At 40.1% G+C, this 20740-nt stretch overlaps 1 protein-coding gene across 1 annotated transcript in view; it reads right to left on the reverse strand.

Moving 5' to 3' along the window:
* Window positions 1-20740, reverse strand: part of PPM1H (protein phosphatase, Mg2+/Mn2+ dependent 1H) — a 130866-nt gene that overhangs the window by 26502 nt on the left and 83624 nt on the right. The window contains exons 5-6 of the mRNA XM_042872876.1: window positions 10087-10171; window positions 3341-3459 (exon numbers count right to left, since the gene is read on the reverse strand). Of these exons, the coding sequence (XP_042728810.1) occupies window positions 3341-3459; window positions 10087-10171 (204 nt within the window). The remainder of the gene's footprint in view (window positions 1-3340; window positions 3460-10086; window positions 10172-20740) is intronic.

Consider the following 20740-nt stretch of genomic DNA (forward strand, 5'->3'; position numbering starts at 1 on the left):
AAAAAAAAAAAAAAAAAAAAAAGGAAAGAAAAGAAAAGAAAAAAAAAAGGCCAAATGCATTATGACAGACCGAAAGACAATAACTTTCTATAATCCAAATGAGCTGGGCAAGCCAATCCATTGTTGAGAATCTGAAAGGCTCCAGTGCACAGGAGAAGGGTAAAAAATTAAAAAAAAAAAAAAAAAAATTAAAAAAGCATACAACTTCTAATAGAAGAAAATGTCCTGAATTTTAAAGTAAAACAGTTCATTTTCCTGAGGAAACACCAGAGCAGAGTTTTACACCCTCCTACTAAGGGAGGCAGTAAGTGTGAGGCTGTTTCTTCCTGACATCACCTGCACTTCTCTTCGGGTACATGCAAATGTCAACACACAGTGAAGTCACCGACCAAAAAAAGATTCAGACAATTGATCCGCATCTTAAGTGATAAAGGATTGGCAACACTTTAGCAAACCAGGCTTTGGCTGGCCAAAGCACCATCTGACGTTTTCTAGAAAAGAAATGTATATGCTAATTCATTTGCCATGATAGATGCTGTCCTTAGAAGCAAATGGAGAACAGATACGTCCTTGGCTGCCATGTCCTGATGCATCAATTAATTTGAAGGATTAGAAGGGGAAGAAAACAGGAGCAAGACTCTTGAGGTGGAAAAGAATCAGTGAAATGTCAGCCACCTCAAACCATCGCCTCTGAGGGGCCATCAAGGTAAGAAATCTCACACCTTGTCCACAACCTCAGCCACTGAGAATGACCCAGATTTTGGACAAATAGAAGCAGACTGCATTTCCTCAGCTTAGGAGATGACTGCATGTAATTCGATGGAAAACAAGACTTCCTTGGGAAAGCACCCTGAGAAAAGAAATAAATCCTTATTTAAAAGGACTCTGACTTCGATAAATGCTACAACAATAGAGCAGTTCCCTCACCATTTCATTGTCCTGAAGCAAAAAAAGAAAGAGGCAATATGTACTCTAGCTGTGGGGTACAGAACGGCTAAGAGATTCAGATTCTTTGACTCAGGACAAAAATGCAGCCCCCATTTTCCACTTCCAGCTAGAAGTCCAAAGGAACAGCAGGGAGAGGTAGTATCATCACAGTCTCCACATGCTTTTGCTTGGCACAAGCCAACCCTTTCTGGGAAAACACTGAGGTAAATTCAGACTTCAATTTTCAAGTCACAATTTTTGTATTTGTTCCAGAACAACTACTTACAGCTAAGCGTATTTGTGATAAACCAGTGGTAATCTTTGCACTGACCACATTAGAATTGGTAACTGGATCAATGTGTGTCCCACACTTCAGGAAATTCAGAGAAATCAGCAGGCAAAATCAACTCACTTCTCCCCCCTGCCATATGCTAGAGTTAACAGAGTTCACACACCAGTACTGAAATACAATACATCAAAACAAATCTGCAATCAGTTTAGACTTATCCAATATCTTCTACTTGCTATTCTACATATAAAACATGTTCCTTCCTATTTATCTTTCTTCTAAAGCCAAGCTAGTTATGCAATAACCATTCTGAATAAGGTGAAGTGCTGTGCACATATTCACAAGCAAGGAACAAACCGATATGCAGCCTTATCCCTTTGTTTAATTTTTAACCATTCCAACATTGTATGCATCCCAGCATCCTGCTTGTGATTTTTACTGCAAAAAGAAAAAAAAAAAAAAGCAACAGTCCTGTAAGTAGGACTCTCACTGCTGTGTTTGAAACAGCTCTTGCTGTTTCTACTTTCAAAAAGCAGTTATTTTTCATCCTTTTCCTGGTATTTATCAACACCAAATTTGATCAGTGTGATGCCCATTTGTGTAAATCATTTAATCCTTCACAGTTCCTCAGAGACCTTTTTTGTTTATTAATAGAAGAGCTGTGTCACCTGCAAATACTGCAAGTTCAGTCATTCTAACTGTATTTCCTTTCCAGACCTCTAACCAACTGAGGAAAATCCAAACAACTCCTGTGAACCTGGTGAAACTCTCTTTATCTTTCAACCACTTAAATAACTCTGCTCCTACCCTCCTTTTTGGAGCTACTTACATATCCATCCACAATATTTGTTGTGTAATTTGGCTTCCTCCCCCCCTTCCAAGTTGCACCTCACATCTTGAAAAATCTTTTGGAAGTCTACATGAAGCCATTCCTTTCTGATGCTTCAGAGATCGATGTACTTAATAAGAAAAATCTCCCTTTGCAGAAACTGAGAGCCTTTCAAATATTTTACTGTTCAGACTCAGTTGGGCCAATGTTCTCATTTTGTTCCCATTCTTTTGCTTTTGCCTGCAGCCTTTTCAAAATGTGCAGCCGCTATTTTCAGGAAAGGATTGCATATTTCTACTAGCAGCTGTTCAAGCTGATGGACAATTATGAGTATTCCCAGATTAATATGTTCTGTACAGTACAAACACTCCAGATTATATTAATAAACTTAGGTTATTACTCTGCCATTAAAATATCATTATATTTACGGTCTCCAAAGCATGGGACAATCAGAAGCACGTGGAGTTGCAGTTGTACTTGTGCGTGCAAGTCTCCAGATCTACAAGAGCTCAGGCTTTTTTACCCTCTCCATCCCCTCCTTTCCTCTATGAACATTTTCTTACGATGCTGAAACACAAACAGCAGAGAAGCAAAAGCCATTTGCATATACAAGACATTTGCCTTTATACGTCACATACACAGTACTCAATGACAAGGCATTGGACTTTTCTTAGTGAGAGTCACTTGAGAAAGAGCCTCTTGAACTGGCACAAAACAATGAAGACACTGACAGAAACAAAGAAAGAAACATTAGGTTTGTCTAGTGACAAAAAACTCATCACTCTTTCTATCTTCACCTCATCAAGTCAGTGCTGTTCATTCAAATCTTTCATTTTAGGATGACTATAACTTTTATTTGTATAGGCCCTCAAGGGTTACCCAAATGAGGTGTTAGCTGCAGTGGAGCATGGGAAGCAGCACTTTTCTTCTGCAATCACTGCATGCAAAGGAATGGTCACCCACTGATCCAGATTCTGTAAGATGTTACTTGCAAGATAGGAAAGTTGTTTATCTGTCTTTCAGGAATACTCCTGGCATATCTACCCTCTTGAGAGTTTTCTCTTCTTTGAGTGCTCATGTACTAAAATGATCTGTGGTCTGAGCTGTGGAGGCAGGTCAACTCATTTTAAATGTTAATTTCTAAAAGCAAAATACATCTGAAAGATGACAATACCTTTCTTTACAATAGAAAGGTGTACACCTCCACCTTTGATGCAGTTTACTCACAGATGTGTACAAAGCAGGCATATGCTGGGGAAAAGGCTGACCTCTTGCTGAGAAGGGCACATCCTTACCAGCCAGTCATGTTGAAGTCACGGTAGAGCATCCTCTTTCCAACTTCCTTGCGCTGCACCCTCCGTGGAAACTCTAAATGTGTGAACTCATTTCCCAGCAAGTGGGGCTGCATGTAAGCCTGTGGGTAAAAATCAAGCCACAGATACCACATGAAGATTATAAAACATCCTCTGTTATTACTGAGGCAGCACTACTATCCCTTCTCACTCCCTTCCCACACACGTTTTATTTTTTCTTTTCCTTTTTCCTCCTTTTCAAACAAGGACAACAACAAGATTTGCTCCAGCAAGGTGCACATACACTAGTTCCCATGCTACCTGGAGTCTGGTAGTGGTCTTATGTTTAGCAGCCCTCTCCTCCTAAAATCCTTTCATTCCTTCTCACCCGTTCTCACCAGCTGTGACTACTGAAGTACTCTTCACCACTGACCCTGAAGGAGTCTGCAGGGTTTCATAAAGCAGAACATCTCCTTTTGCAGGCTGATGACTTAAGAGAAAGGAACAATCAAATGACAAAGCCATTGAGCAAGTAAAGACTTGGAGGGCGTACATGTGGAGCTCAAGTTGGCTCCACCAAACCCAAGGCTTGAGCACCTCACAGCTTGAGAACACCATCAACACAGCTTGAGGCAACTTCAACTTTGTCCACTGCACACTTTGTACACAGATCACCTGACAGGTTATCCTTAGACGTACCATATTTTTTCCTTTGGAAATAAACTTTACTTGTTTTTCTTTAATAAATGCATAAACAATCCTTTCCTCCCAACATAAGCCACACTGTGAATTTTTCTGAAGATATAGACAAATTGGCTAGGGAATAGAAAGAGTAGCATTTCTCAACCTTTCTGCAGGTGTCTCTTTTTCCTTATCCAGCCAGTTAAGGCAATAACGTCTGTCTTATCTTCAGCAGCAGTTGCCATCAGGGCAGATCAAATGAGCTGGCTTTAGTTGCTGGGTTTGTCATAAATCTAGCACTCATCAAAGGTGAGCAGCAGGAAGCAGTGGAAGCCCTTATTGATCTACCTGGCAGCTATCATACAGATAGTTCACAGTAAAATATTTCCTGCATTTAAGGGCTGAACCTGATCCCACTCAATTTAATAAGAGTTGGATCAGGCTCAGTACATCACAGTGCTAACCGTCGATCAGCCTGCCTCTGCTCCCTTTGCCAGGCATCCTTTCACAAAACACCTCCCAGCTCAGCTGAGACGGGGCTGAAGGAGATGCTCTGTGCAGCTGACAAGATTGGATTCTGCTTTCAAGAGGCAGCTTTTAAGCACACAAGTATGATCTTGACATGGTGATCCCTTCCTGAAATGGGAGCTCCATCAGATTCACTCTGCACAGTTCAGGGAATTACATTTTTTCCTCCTGTAATCTACAGGCATCCAAGGTTCCCTTCTGCACCTAAACTTCTATGGCCATCTAATTGGATTGCTGCTACTCAATACAGAAATGTCTGAGGAGCAGAACTGACTTCTGAGTTGCCAAGCAATGTTAGACGAGATGAGGCTTTCCATACTTCAGAACTCAGGATTCTTTATATAAAAACACATGTAAAGTTTGAATTTATTTTTGCTCAAGTTGGAAAGATGTTGCAACATCTCTAATGATTTTTGTATTCTACACATAGCATTTTTTTATCTTATTTGTTCTTCCTAGTCTATGATTTTATAAACTCAACAATATGTTTAGAAGGTGCAATTCAGTTCACTTGTGAAGATAAATAGCCTATCTTGATTAAATCATTACAAAGTACTTCTAGGTAAAGAATAGTGTTACCTATCTGTGAAAAAAGACTTACTGAAAGCAAAAACCGCCAAGACCTGAAATGAAAATGGAGATATTTAACTCAGATTATGAGATTACTTATTAGGCCGGATCATGGGTTCAGAAGAAATAAACTTACAGGCTTTAGCATTTTTCCCCTTGAAAACAAGAATTTCCTTTATTGAAAAGGGAAAGCAATTGGGAGAGACTGCATTTCATAAAGATTTACTCAGATGGAAAGTCTGAGGTCACAAGTGAAATAAGATTAATAAAGCTGGCAGAGTTACCACAGGACTGCTAATGTTCAAATAAGATTTCTCTTCCGCAGCCAAGCCTCAATGCTTGATTTACAATCTAGGGATCTTAACTTGATTCTAATATTTTTGGCATCACTGGAACAAGGGGAAAAGAGCAATTTGGAACCTTCTGGTGCCGTGAGCTGAATTCTTATGTGAAGAATTTTTTTTTTCTTTTTCTTTTTCTTTTTTTTTTTTTTTTGGACAGGTGGTTTTTTGTGTTTTTGTTTTTTTTTTTTTTTTTTTTTTTGTGTTTTTTTTTTTTTTTTTAACAGTTGTTCTTGATGCTTCATTGTAATTCTATAAAGAAAAGAGTACAGCTATGACTTTCAGTTGAGTTTGTTGAGAACCGTTCTCCATTTACTACAAGGCAGGGTTGTTCTCTCTTTCCATCCCTACCAAACTATGCTGAACCAAAGAATAAATGAAAACATCTCTTTGAAAATCTGCAGTTTTCTCAAGTAGCTAAAGGGGCACTAAGAAATCCCTTGAACAGATTAAAAAAAAAAAAACAAAAAAAAAAAACATAAGCACAAGCTAAGAACCAGAGTTTCAGCTATGATGAGGCATCACATTTTAATTTTTCATTTGTTTAGTCACGATTTGTAAGAACCTCAGATTAGAAACATCATTCAGAGAACTTAAAATGTAATAAAAACAGTGACTATCAAACACTTTCTGTATCCTTATGAGGCATGTTCAGACAACATTGTTATTCTGCGTTATGAAACAGGAATATTTTCCATCATTTTTCTCTCAGAAGCTGCTACAGTTTTTTTGGCATAAATCTGGCACAGTTTGCATCATATGTTTGGTACTCAGCCATTTTATGGTGTATTTTGTGGCTGGATGTAGTACATTCAACATTAGCTGTATGAAATGGAGTCTGTTCAGGGAAATATTAGTCACGTTTCTTTCAAAAGGCTATTTACTTCCTGCTGTGTTTCCCAGTGTTCAGCAAAGCAAATACGAAATTAAGATAAACCCAGACTTACGCACTAGCGCGCTCGTTAATTAGGTGGCAGGGAACATCGTGCATATCTTATTGTACCTTGCAAGTCTCTTTCCTTCACTCTATTCCCACATCTGCCGATGCCCTGTTCAGCTCCTCCACAGCTGATGTGGCAACTAGCAGTTCTGCTGCACTGCTTGGTATTTCTGTACATGTTTTTCCATGTGTCATCCATACCTTACAGTAGTATTCTTACTGTATCACGTCATTTTCTCCATGAGGATATTTTACTACCTGAGAATACCTCTCACAACAGCATGTACTGCACAATGCATCCAGTTGTCACCATATGGCCAGGTTCACATTTAAGCCAAACGGAGATAACTAAAGGAGGTGGGAGTAGAAGAAAGGAAGGAAGTAGAAGATGAATCCATCCCTGGATTGGTCCTCACTTTGTTACAAAAAGACAAATGCTTTTTTACCTCAGCATCATGCAGTGCGACAGACGGTCAAAGCAGTGCTATGTTGAATGAATTGTTAGAGAATTAAGTCACATCCAACCTGTAACTTAGGGACTAACTTACACTTGGGATATCTAGGTTCACCACCTCTTTCTGTTCCCCAATTACTCAACCCTCACCTGGACAATGAAACAAGAACAAGTTCTCATTGAACTCACGCCTGCCCATTCTCTTTGCACATGTGGTGCCAAACACAGAGCACCCACGTTTTCCGAGGGAATAAGTAACAAAATCTATACAGTTTAATACTGCAGGTTACACTGTCATGACTGAAATTAACAGTCTCCTCAGAAGATAGATGAAGAATTGTTTCTCAAAATATTTGCCCACACAACTGCTGCACATCTCAGAGCAGTTCCCAGTCAATAATGGATTGAGTTCTCCCTGAGGATACACAGATACAGGAAGCCAGAGCCTTACTAGAGTAGGCAGTATATAAGATATCCTGCCAGAATGCTGAATAGAAAAGATAGAAACCAAAATTCAAAACCAAAGGAGATTTGTGAAAGCATGCTAGTGAAGGGGAAACAGCGTGAGCCCTGACCCGCCTGGGGAAGCCAAAGAGTCAAGTGGATACTTGTGTAAGGCCTTCAAGACTTTAAGGATCTCCTTATGCCTTTCTGTGCAACACCTCTGCAAGCTCCCTGGTGCAAAGTCTGTTTCTACCTCGCCCACACTCATGTAGCCCGCCAGAAGCCTGTGGGAGTCCCTGTGGAGCTGTGTGCCATCCAGAATGACTGGTTAGTGAATTTGTTCTTTTGAACCTGCCATGACCGAGGCCTGGAGGTCACTCTTGGATACACAGCAATAAATCACAGAATCACAGAATCACCCGGGTTGGAAGGGACCTCAAGGATCATGTAGTTCCAACCCCCCTGCCTGGCAGGGCAAGAGGTGGGCTTGGTGGAAGCTGCATTGTTCATCTTGGCTTCCTTGCCTGCATTAGATGTCAATAAAACTGCATTAAAATATGACCTAGGTATAGAAAGCATTTGTTTTTTCCCTAGTTTTTCAACTGTTGCTATTTGGAACACAGTTGTATCTAAGACTGGGCCGGAGGACTTCATGCAATAAATTTTACATGGCCTAAACAGGTCCTTTTCCTGCAGATTTCTTTATGTATGGAAGCTAAGGCCCTGAAGACAGAGGATGAGTGCAGAAGACATCAGTTAACCAAAACTAATGTCCTGTGTGGCCAAGATAATCAGCAGGCTCTAAAGACAGAAGAAGGCTTCCCCCCTCTGATTACACTAAAAGAATCTTCGCAGGCAGCCAATACTCAGTAACCTGCCTGCTGTAAATTCACACCTTCCATTTCCCTTTGCAACAACTTCTCAGCATAGACAGCCCTGAGCTGAAACATCACCCCTGCATTTACCAGGTGAAATATTTATGCTAAAATGATTAACTGACTTTCTTTCTAACGTTCAAGAAGAACATTTCCGTATGTTTGGAACAGAGAAACTTAACTTCAGCTGCAAATAAGAAAATAAATCCAAAGCAAGTAAGTTTCAGATAGGAACAACAAAATGTGTGAATAAAGCAGAAAGACAGAAGAATCAGGGGACAGCCCAAGGTGATGAGTAAATAGAGATCTAATCAACAGGACAGATGCAAGAGTGGAGAGTAATATCACTTCAGAGTGTAACATTTATATCAGTCTTGTAAGGAATTTGGTTCTTTGTTGTTTTTGTTTTTTTTTAATACTAAAGTAAAAATGTTACTTATGAAATGTTATACTTGAAATCATCTCTAATTTTGTTTCATGCTCTTGCTGTCTTGCATGTATTTTCTTTGAACATGATACCCATAGCCCTGGTATATTTGTTACATACTGAAACAAAATAAACAAACAAAGGTAAAGAAATTTCCAAAAGGAACAGAAGAAATGCTTTTCAGATCAGCTCCTGTTTTCAAATACAAGCCAGAAAGGACATCAAAAGAGAAAAAAATCCCTTGTAGGCAATGTTTTATCTCGTATTTCCTACAGACTTCCTAGATACCAAAGATACCTTTTTATTTTAAAAGCAAACAAATTATTTTAAATGTAACAGGAGTGTAAATATTTATTAGGCCTCTTTTCCACTTGGTTCTCTGAATATGAATATTCCTAAAGTAGCGTTTCCTCTGAAATTTTCAGCTTTAAGCCAGTGAACCTGACTAAAAATCAAATGTGACGGTTGTGGAAACATTTGCATTTCCTTTAAAATCTTCCATCACCACCCCTTCAACCATTTTACTTAGTTTCAAACTACAACTCTTGAGTCAGACTAAAGAAAACAGATGCATGAAGAACAAGGAATGCCTCCAGCCTTGGCCTGTCCATCCTGCTTCAGAAAATGCAAATAGTGACACTGTCTTGTCTTATTCTTGAATTTCCAGGGGAAAAAAGCAGGAGATCAGAGGAAGCAGAAAATAAATCTCTCAGACGCATTAAGAACAGCCTTCTGATGAACAGCCAAAGAACTCCAACCAACTGATCTGAAAATCAGTGAAAAACTCAAAAAACAAAAAACCACAACATGATCATCTGCATAAAAAGTAACATCATGCATTTATGTTTCTTAGGCAGCTTATTGGCCAACATGACTTGATGGATAAAGCATCCTGCATCTTCTTGGGTAGTTGTACTGTCACAGCTGTATGGCTGCTGCTACAGCAAATAAGTCTTTCTTCACCTACCCTACGCTGCAGCTACTAACACTCACTCAGATCACCTCTAAGATGAACACCTTTTCCCCAACCTAGCTCAACTGGCATACTATTACAGCAAATGAATAAAACCCAACAATATTGTTCACATGTGTGCGAAGAGCACTCTTACGTACTTTATACTGTCACAAACACTGGGATGTATTGAAATACCTCTGTGGCTTGTTAGCTGCATGTCTGAGCTCTCGTTATCCAGCATCAATAAGCTGCTGAAGGTCAGCAGCTGAACAAGGTACAAAAGCACAGACACCAATGGCCTCTACAAAAAAGGTAAGACTCCTTTCATCAGTATTTGCATTGTCAGGCTTTTCTGCACTTTTGCTGATGGCTAAAACACATACATACATGCATAATCAGTCATTGGTGTTCAGCAGACATGTGGTCCTCCACTGAGCCACAGTAACTCAACCATGTGGGTCTGAAACTCAGACACTCCTGGGCACTGCTCATCTCATCAGCAGCAGCGCCTGATTTGGTTCTCCAGTCTCTTACCAGATACTGAAGTCTCTGGCGTTCGGTCTCTGGAGTGAATTCTGAAGACATTGGAATGACTTCACCGTTTCGGATGATTATAGCCCTGCAGGAGTAATAAAGCACTGTTAGTAGAGGGGAAAAATGTAAAAACACCCAGAAAACCAGGGGGTACTGTCAGACACTTATTCTCTTTGGAGTCATAGTAAAATAAAGCAATTTCTTTCCTACTGAAGTTATCAACAGACAGGATAACAATTCCTGCTGTGCATCCTTTAGGCTGGATAACAAAGTATATTTGTATATGCCAAATTCATTTCAGAGCACAAAAAAACATCCAAGCAACAAAGGCAAGTGTTATTTCAGCTGATGTCTGCTGGGCATCCTTATTAGTGAAATGTAGACACCCAGAGGAGATGCTGCAGAATCAGTGATTGCAGAACTACTCTTTGCAGGTTTTAATCCCAGCTGGGGCTGACACTGTCTATACTACTGGCTTCAAATGACTAAAGCAAGCTCTTTCCAATTATTGATTGGTCATATGTCATGTCAGAACATTTCTTTTCCAACAGCAAATGGAAATGGCAAAGAAAATCCTGTTTAACACAAATTCAACTAGCTACCTGCCAGAGGCAGACAGGTAATGGAATGACTATAGATCAGTAGAGAGATTTCACATGCACTTCTGCAAATGGCAGAGAAGAAATGTTTTCCAACACCTGTCTGTTGCCTCTTAAACTACTCCATTGCCTGCAAAATATGGTTTGAGTCTTCTCTGGTGTAATTTCCCTGCATGAAACACAGTTAAGAGGGGCAAAATTTATACAGTGTTCCTACTGCATATGTTGGTCATGTATTCACTCACAAAATGATATTACTTTATTATTTGCACAGCCTTGTAAGCATAGTAATTCCTGGTGCTTTCGAACAGCTGGATGAACATCCCAGAGATCTTAATACTGATTTGGAGCCATTAGTTCACTGTTTGGGTAATAGCAGCACACCAAACCACCTCTCCTCATGAATTTGCATAGAATTCAGCACAGATAAAGCAAGTAACTGGCACTTGAATTCCAGTTTCTACATGTTTTTTCTTATTTCCTTTCTGCGATCTTCTAGTCTCATTTTCATGCAAGTTTACTTCTCTTGATAATTTGATCAATTTGCTGGTATTGTTTTTATGCCAGGCATTCTGATGGCACTACAATGCATCCAAGAATTATGGTAGGCATACAAACACTGAAAATTTAAGCTCTAAAGTCAAAATGCAACCCTGACACAAACCAGCTTTGCAAACTCAGTGGCACTGTTTAACTGCCCAAGTGTTCAGGAGATAATATTGGACTAACACAGTCTCTGAATGATCATCTGATATTGCTAGTATGCAAATAGAAGGAGCATTACTACAAAGGAAAGGAACTGCTAGCATTTCTAAGATTCATGTGGTAAAGAAGAAACAGGTTCAGGTCTGAGCAGCGCTAGAAGAAGTGGAATTGATTTAACTGCTTAGTGTGTCAAGCTAATTTTTTAATCGTCCTTTGCTTCCTATTTAATCACCATTTCATGAGAAATCTGTATTTTAAAGACCACTGAAGTCCGGGGTTCATCTTTTTCTTTGTGTACACTGACATACTTACGATATACATTGATAGCTATCATTCTCACTTCTGTGGGTAGAATTGGGCCCTGCGGGACTAACATCATATAAAAAGCAATTCAGAGGCGAGTGGGTCAACCTTTCATGGCTCAACTTATTTTCACTAGAAATTGCAGCCACCTGGGATGAGAAGTACAACCCAGCACAAGAAAACCTTTGCGGGGGTGGGGAGAAAATAAGGCAGTGATGTTAATAGCTGATTAAACAGAGCCTCAGTTTTATGTTTTTCATTAATGTTTTCAGCAGTTGGACTTGATTCAAGTCAAAAGTTACATCTGTTCATAAGAGTGAAATGATTTGATCTGAGGAGTTAAACAGCTCTAGACATTAGCAGCGGGAGGGATGTAGATGTACACATACAGGTCAGTGGCATGAATTCATCTCTGCTGGGCTCGTTATCCTGTTAGCAGTTTCGTTAGCTTTCCACGCCAGCTGCTTAGTAGTTTCATGACAGTAAGGGATATTTGTGACTGTATATATGACAAAAACGGACATATTTGTTGGCAGCCTCACTAGAGAAGCCAGGCTTGAAAGCCCGGCCCAGGAGCTGCCACCCTCAGTGGGGTTTTTGTGATTTAAGAGGTACCATATCAACCCCTAGTTGGACTCAGAGACTGAACTGCCCTTTCAGTGACCTGGCAATAACAGAGCTGGAGCAGCGAAGCTGTCAAGCATGGTCTGAAGGCTTTTCCCATGGAGCAGTCTCCAGAGCCCTGCACCACTACTTGCTCCACCAAGAGAGCCTGGTGCAGGGAACAGCCCAGCAGCTGCTTTCCGGCAGCCGCTCTGTGCAGTTTGGCAGGACAATTCATTTTAACTTTACACTTCCTAATGGACTAACAAGCAACACCACGTTACGTGAGCGTTGTTGCTTCTGCCACAGATGAAAGATGTATGCACATAATGAAATAGTGCTCTGAAAGCATTTAACTCCCTGAGCACTGTGGAAGTACGAACATATTATTTTATACCAGAATAAAGCCACCTTATTAAACTGTCAGAAATAGCTACATAGGAAGCCAGAGAACTTGGAGAGATGCAGTGCTCAGGGAGCATCTGACTGCCATGTTTAATGGTGACATTTTAATTTCAATCACAGTGGTGAAACACATTACAGCACGGCCACAGGGCAAGCCTGCCAAAGGAAGCTGGGTGATTCATGTTTGTATGGAACAAGTATGTCAACAACCAACAAAATATTTTTCGATGACAAGGTTACTTCAGAGCCACACCAATCACTAGTTTACATCAGCAGTGAAGAAGTAATAAAGAAAGCATGAAAGTTGGTTGCTTTTTTTGTTTGTTTTTTAGTGTTTTTTTTTTTTGTTGTTGTTGTTTTGGTTTGTTTGTTTGTTTGTTTGTTTGCAGGAGAGAAGGTCTGGAGCCACAGATCTACAGCTTTGGGTGTGCTGCCTTCCAAGTCCTGTTGCTCTGATGCCTTCTCCATGTAGCACCGTGGTGCTAGTAGCACCGTTTGCTCACCGGGTGAGCAAAAACCCTGTTCATAATGGCACCCATGCCCTGAAGGCTTAAGTCGTGTATTTTTTTGAGTCCTTTTGAAAACAAGAATTTCACAATGTCTCCTCCCCTCTTTTGAATCTAGTTATTCAATCATCCATTGCAGGGTCCCCCCCCACACAAAATGCAGGGCTGCACTTGCATTTCAGACACGTGCACACTGCACAAAACAAAGTATATTCACCAGTGTGGAGCTTGTGAATATTTACAGGAAACAGGAATTCATTGAAAAATATCCCCAAAACACAGCCAAAGTAGTCTAAAGCGGAAAAACAAAATCTGATTTTCTCTTTTCTGGCCACCTCACTTTGAGGATCTTCTGATTTAGCAAATTCCTGCTCTGAATAACCATATGTGGAGCAATTGATGCGTTGATGTTTCAGTGTGTGAGATGGGGCTGACAGTCACAGTGCAGCCTGCAGCAGGCTACATCCACCAAGTCACATACAAATGAAAAGAAACATGAGCTTAACAGGCTGCATGCAAATCTACATAAAACACTGCATCTATCTTTTAGATTGGTATAATTTCACAGACTGTGGTGTACAACGAAGTGATCTTTTCAGTATTTCAGCATTCACTCAGAACAGTATTTGCTTATTTTCTATATTAATATTTGATACTTTAAAACAATATCTTGTGCTTTAGTAAACATCCCCTCTTAAAATATGTGGTAAATGAAGCAACTAAAGGGTAAAAATCTGTGCGCTGCAGTGGTGCTCTCGCACTCGAGATGTAGCAACACCACAGTGGCCTAGGGAAAATATCAATACATCAATTACTTTTGCATTTTTAATATGGATAAAACAGCCACCCCTCCCTGAAGGAGCGAGGCTGCTTTTCTTCTTTTTTCCTCTCTTTCTTTTGTAGAGAATACAATCAGCAGAGAATTGCACAGCATCCTTTCTGAGTTTCTTAAGAGAAACAAACAGAGGGAAATTCATACATTTCAGAGGAAGCTATTGTTAGTTACTCTCATTTAATCATACAGAGAAAGAAACACTTTAGTGAACAAGGTCAAAAGTGTAATTTCACTGCTGTGAAGGGTCTGTTGGGATTCTGGTGTTGAAAACAAAGAGGCATCTCCTACTGTTAGGAGTATTCAGGGGACACCCTGATTCCATTACACACTTTTCCAGCCAAAAATGATTTGAAACGCAACATTAAACTGCACATTCCTACAACAGAGAATAAAAATCTGGTAAAGGTGACAAAGAGAGACCATTCGGAAAACCCTTTTTGACAGCATATATCAATTCCAAGCCACAGGGAGGATGTATCCATTTTGTCAAAAGGTGTTAAGCGTTGTGGATTTGGTACAGATGAAGCAGCAGTGCCTGGCCTGTCTGAAGAGGTATTAGAAATGTGTCAATGGAAAAGAAAGAGGGATTAAAGTGACAGAAAGAATAAGGCAGGGTTTTATTACATTCAAAGGAGGAACAAAACAGTATATTTTAATTAGCTGTGTCACAAAATAACTGAGAGAAAAAAAAGTAAATCCTAGAAATATGGAATTGGTCTAGATGAGTACTTGTTTACTATGGTAACTAAATGCATATATTTAAAGAAGCCAAGGAAGCACAGCACTAATGCCTGGTGATTTTAAAACCACCAAAGTTCCATTTATTTACATTTTCTTCATTGCTATGAAATGAAATAAGATTTAAGATAATGTTCACCTTATCTGTAAATTAACCATGTACACTGAGTAAATGAAGTTCCTCTGGAACTTAACCATTATGATCAACCATTATGATTACTGATGAGTTTTAATACATTCAGCCCTGGCATCTTGGTTTCACTTATTGCTAACTGGGTTACTCTTCTTATTCCCATGCAGACACATTTCTCAATGTTTCTTTAGAAACCAGATGAACAAACACCTCACTGCATTGGCAATAATCACGGAACTATAGTGAAAAGCCTTTAAGTGACTTCCTTGATTTTATGAATTAAATCAGGCTGGGGATAGTAAAACAAACCATGACGTAGTGTTTAGCCGGCATTAAAACAGGTCCCAGTGATGACATATCCATCACCGTAAAAGCTGGAGGTGAAAGCAGAAACCCTCAGCAACACCCATGGCAAAACACACATCTGCCTACCACCTGTAATCCTCATGAGAAGACTCATAAATGTCTGGCTCCTACTTTGCATCTCAACCACGAAAACAAGCAACAAAATGGAGAGGGCGTAGAGCCAATAAAAAGGGCCTCTGCCCTCATTTTCCATCTGCTGCCACTCAAGAGTAGTGCCACCCTGCTTTATTGACATTACTCAGTGTAAACATCAGGTTGTCCACAAAAATGCATTCAGACTGGACATTTGGAAAAATTTCCTACCATGAGGGTGGTTAAACTCTGGAACAGGCATCCTGCAGAGGTGGTCAATGTCCCATGCCTGTCAACGTGCAGAAGGCATTTGGATAAGTCCCTCACTGATATGTTTTCACTTTCAGTTAGCCCTGAAGTGTCAACACCGTTTGACTTGATGATCTTTGTAGGTGCCTTCCAATTGAACTATTCTAAGTAGTGGAGTATTTTTCACTCAGCTGAACATAGCCAATGTTAACAGGGAATGCACTTCCCCTGTGACAACTCAGTCTGGTCCTACAGGAATAACAAGGAACTCTCTCAAGCTTTTGGGGAGCCTTCTGCAGGCTGCCTGTGCCTTCCAAGCAGCCAAGCTGGCCACGTTTGGAGAACAACTGGACACTGCTATGTGACAGGAAAATGCTGATTTTGGGCTTTCACAGGTAGCAGCCAAAGTATCCAAGGGCTCCTCTTCATTTCCTTACACCAGTATTGAGCCAGCCGTGTTGCATGGCTCCTGTGGGGCTACAGGCATCTCCCCATGACTTTGCAAGGCACATGGGATGGAGTTATAAAATTTAGTTCCTGCAAGAAACCCTGAGAGTGGTCTTTCAGAGGCATGATACCAGCACACCAGCTGCTCCTGTAGCACACTCTAGGGCTTTATGACATTTCCAGTTCACCCAGTCATTCATATTTACATTTCTACTGCTTATTTAGTGATGCCTGTGGAGAAAACCTCTAAGTAAAATAAATACACTTTAAAGTCACTATTTTAGTGGTCCAGTTTTACTAAATCATCACATTATTTTTAATAAATGATCACAAATGGGCAGAGAGAAGCTATTTCTCAAAGCAAAATAATATTAATAGATCACATGGAAGTGCTTATTTCTCATTTATATTAGCTGAATCAGTCAGAATCTTCCTTACTGCCACCAAGAACAATGAAAATCTGAATTCTTTAAACAGATCTTACATTCCATCCTGTGTATTCAACTAACTTAGTAAGCAGCACAGCAGTCAGAGGCATCCTCTGCAGCTGGCAGCCTCCCTCTGCCCCACACATTGCATGCAATAGTGAGAGGCATTAGGCCACCATCAGTGCTGTCACTAAACTGCTTCAGTTGTTTCTGTGTCACTACTCGTTCCCTGGTTTTAAATTAAATACAACACTAAGCTTGAAGGTTGTTCACAGAAGAGATATCTGGAGAAGACATTGCCCAGTGATTTCTGAGCCCAGGAGCTCCACTTTGCTGTGGTGCAGCTCCATTCCCAGGAGATTCCCTGCACTACTTAAGGTTGTCCTCACATGGATTGCTTCTCTGAGCCAGTCTAAGTATGGAGTTGCTATTATTAACAGTTGGCTAATTATTAACAGTCAGCATTATTAACAGTGTTTCACTTTAGGGCTAATTACACGGGATATGTGTTGGTGTTAGCTACCTATAGGTGATCGTTTTTTGCCTCCGTTTCATCAGGAAAGTAACTTACTACTGACATATCCACATGTGGTGCCTTTGTATCTTACTTTCCTTTTATCTTTACTTTACATGTTTTAACATGTAGCATTTCCTACTCTAGTACCAGTAGTATGAACTCAAAAGCCTAACAATTAAACTAAAACACTGTGTAAGGAATCGTATGTACTTTCCCATTGCTTTACACCTGAATACACTGGTCCTCCTAGCCAGCAGCCAGGAAGCCATTACAAGCCAGTTTGCATTGAGCAGATACTGCTGGAACACAAAAACTGTCTGCCAATGGTTCCAACCTGCTTACACTGGAGATTTGCTGCCCTCATGGGATCCATTCCATTCATGATCATTTCAGTGTATTCTTCCCTTGAAAACCATTAAGTCCAGGGTTGCAATGATGATACATCACTACATTTCCGCAACATGGCTGAACAACATGCCACCCATTATTTGGGTCATGACAGAAAGATGAAGAAAGCAGCACAGTCACATCTTTGTGACCAGCTCTGAGCCTTGGGACCATTATCTCTGGAATCAAAGTCTGTTTCTCTGCTGTCCAGGATATCGTATTCATCTCCAGGACGAGTTACTATGGCAACTAAACCTGAGCTTAGGGATGAAGGCATCACTGTGCACACTGTGCACTGTGTCAGTAATATGGCTGGGGTATGGCTAACCACAGAAGGTCAAAGAAGTGCAGATATTTTTCTCTGCTCTTCACTGATTTAGCATTGAGGATGTCAGAATGATTTTAGTCCCTAAAGCATCATATCTACTTGGATTTCAGCTTTTCTGCTTTCTCAGCTCAGCACCAGAACCCTTCAATACGATTTCATGAGACCAAGGTGAGCCTGGGGTTCTCCCTCTGGTTCCTCTCCCACAGTTTGGAAGGCAGCTAGAGGTGGAAGGTCACAGCCTGCTTGGCATGTCTTGGCACTAACCTGTAACACTGGAAGGAAGAAAGAATCCACCATGCTCCCTGGTTGTCTAAAAAGGCACAGATTAAAGAGTTAAAAACTGAGCTCAGTGAAGTGCATTGGATCATCTGGATTCTGCTATACTTGCTTATATCACAAGCTGCCTGTATTCAAGATAACAGGCTCTTTATGCATCAGTACCAGTGGTTAAAATTATGCTTTAGCATCCTTTACTCATCTTGTCTCATACATTATGAGCTCTACAGGTTAAACATGAAACATACGTGTGGGGATGTTATTACAGAAGGATTTTTTTCCTTGATTAGCACTCATGTTCACCAATAAAAGAAAGCAACAGGGAAATTTTTACTCATAGTGGTTGCAACCAATTTTTTTGTCTGGGTTGGTTAGTTCTCATGGTGTCTTTCTACCCCTCAAAAGGCTGAAAAACTCTATGAGAATTAAGTTTAATAGGATCCATCACTCCTAGAATCTAGTAGCAATGAACTGTGGCTTTCTAATTTGCTAGGAGTATTCAAACAGTAGAATTCCTGTCCTTCCTCATTATCTGAAATGTAAAGACTTCATTGGTAGAAGATATCGTGTGGTTGAGACTGAAGACTTAACTGAACACACCACATGTTGAAACTGTTTACAATGGCTTTAAAACATGCTAGATTGTCACAGACATTGCAAAAGCATACTCTCTTCCAGAAAAAACAAGAGTTTGGAGAAGAGGCAGGACTTGCGTGTCTTCAAAAGTCTATGAACACTGACTGCCAAATTAATCACTTCTGCCAAGTCAGTGCTGGATATGAGGTGTCAGAGCTTCAGATCTCATAATTCACTAGGTTGTTAGAAAGCATGCTCTTTGAGTGCAATAACTTATTTCTGATTCACCACCTTTTCTCCACACCTTTGATAAAGTGTTTCCTGAAATGCCTCCAAAAGCTTCACTCGATACAAAATTCTGCAAGGTGATCTGAGGTAGCTGCTACTCCTGTGAATTCTGTGCTCTTACTTCTCCTTGGAAGGAGTCCAGGTGGTAGAAGGGAAGTAGAAGAGCTTTCAGCAGGCCTTGTGTGGGAAGGCTTCCAAGGAAGAGAAGTTGGGCAAGCAAAGAAACAGGACTTGGCTGTATCTTCTGAGTCTGACTAAGATGCCACGCTCTTTTGCAGCATTTTCTGCTAGGCAGCAGAACCAGACTTCTCCATCTACCAAACTGCAGTTGCTGAAGAAGAATGTATTTGGGGACTCACTTGGTCTCTCTTCACTTCACAGTCTCCTGAGCAGAGCAAGCACAGACCTGGAAAGTCTAAGCATTTTTTTTTGGCTTTGAGTGATGAGGAATTAATAGCCATCTGAAAAAAAGGATGTGCACACAGCTTGGCCAAAATACAGTCTGTAAGTGTCACTCTTGCCTCTGGGGAGGCATTATTTGAGGATTTAGAGCAAGAAGAATTTTCAGAAGACAGGGAAGGATCACCGTGGATTGTGTGGCTGAAAGTGCCATGTGCATGGCTGATCTACAGTTCCTCTTCTCTTATCTTTAGGGGGACAGGAGTAAGAATGCTTCTCCAAATGCTGCAGTTTGAAGCAGCTTAGTAACTGAGTTAGTCTTTCCTCCAGAGACCACTAAGTACAAAACACAATTATTGTTGTTTATGCAGATACAGATTCAAGGAGACAAAAGAGCTTAACCAGACCACTTTAAAAAAAAAAAAAAAAAGGCAAAAAAACCCCAACCCACACAAGCAAGCAAAAATCCCACACAATACAGATTAAAAAATAGTTAAGAAAAATTAGAAAATTAAAGTTTCTTAAAAAATATTGTAAAACAAATACTGAAACAAACCAACTCTATAACTGTAATACACTAGAGCATTGCTTGGTTTCCACCCTTACAGTGTTTGGGCTTCTGGCTAAAATCGCCCTGTTGGACTGCCTGGAGGAAGAGGTCAGATACCACAAACCACAAAAATGAGTCAGAATCTTCAACTCTGATTTCTCAAAAATTCTATTTCAACTACAGTGCCAGTCAGCAAATACAGAGCTGTTTCCATGCCTCTCTCATTTGCTTCATAGTAATACATGATTTCCCAAATTTTAGTCTCTACAAAAAGAACCACTTATGAGATAAGCAGTTAACTAGCTCTATGACACAGAGCAAGTATATAAGTGAAATTCAACACAGGCTGCCAATCCAGACAGAATGGAAACAGTAAACAAAGCAGAATTCAATTTTCAATGCACTATTATATTAGACTGGAAGAAATCAGTGTTGTACACACATGAGGACAATTGAACTCCAGTGACGTTGCTTAACCTGCACCCATGTGAAACTGCCACAAATACAACCACTTAGAGAGCCCCTATCACTTAACAATCCCAAATGCTTTAGTATGAATTCTATACTTGCAAAAAGGAGTTTGTTCTGGACATGAGGATATATCTTCAAACAGAGGGTGAATGTGCCCTGAAAACAGAGGCACATGGGGGCAAAAAGCAGGGATGCAAAAAATGATATAATGATATACATTTAAAAAAAAAAAAAAAAAAAGGCTGATGAAGCAAATAAAAAAATCCAGTGACCCTCTAAGATTGTGAACCTTCCAAAATATTAGGCTCTTTTCTCTGATGCCATCTTCTGCCAATAAATCAAAAAAGCCCAAGAATCCATTTGAAGATTTAGCAAGTATTTCAGGGAAGTATTTCAGGGTCTATGACAAAGTCAAATCATCTTGTGATGTTCTGCATCCTATATAATGATAAAAACACTGCTAACCCAAATGG

The sequence above is a fragment of the Lagopus leucura genome, unplaced genomic scaffold, assembly GCF_019238085.1.
Source record: "Lagopus leucura isolate 7727_CA_CO unplaced genomic scaffold, USGS_WTPT01 Super-Scaffold_100008, whole genome shotgun sequence".
NCBI lineage: Eukaryota > Metazoa > Chordata > Aves > Galliformes > Phasianidae > Lagopus > Lagopus leucura.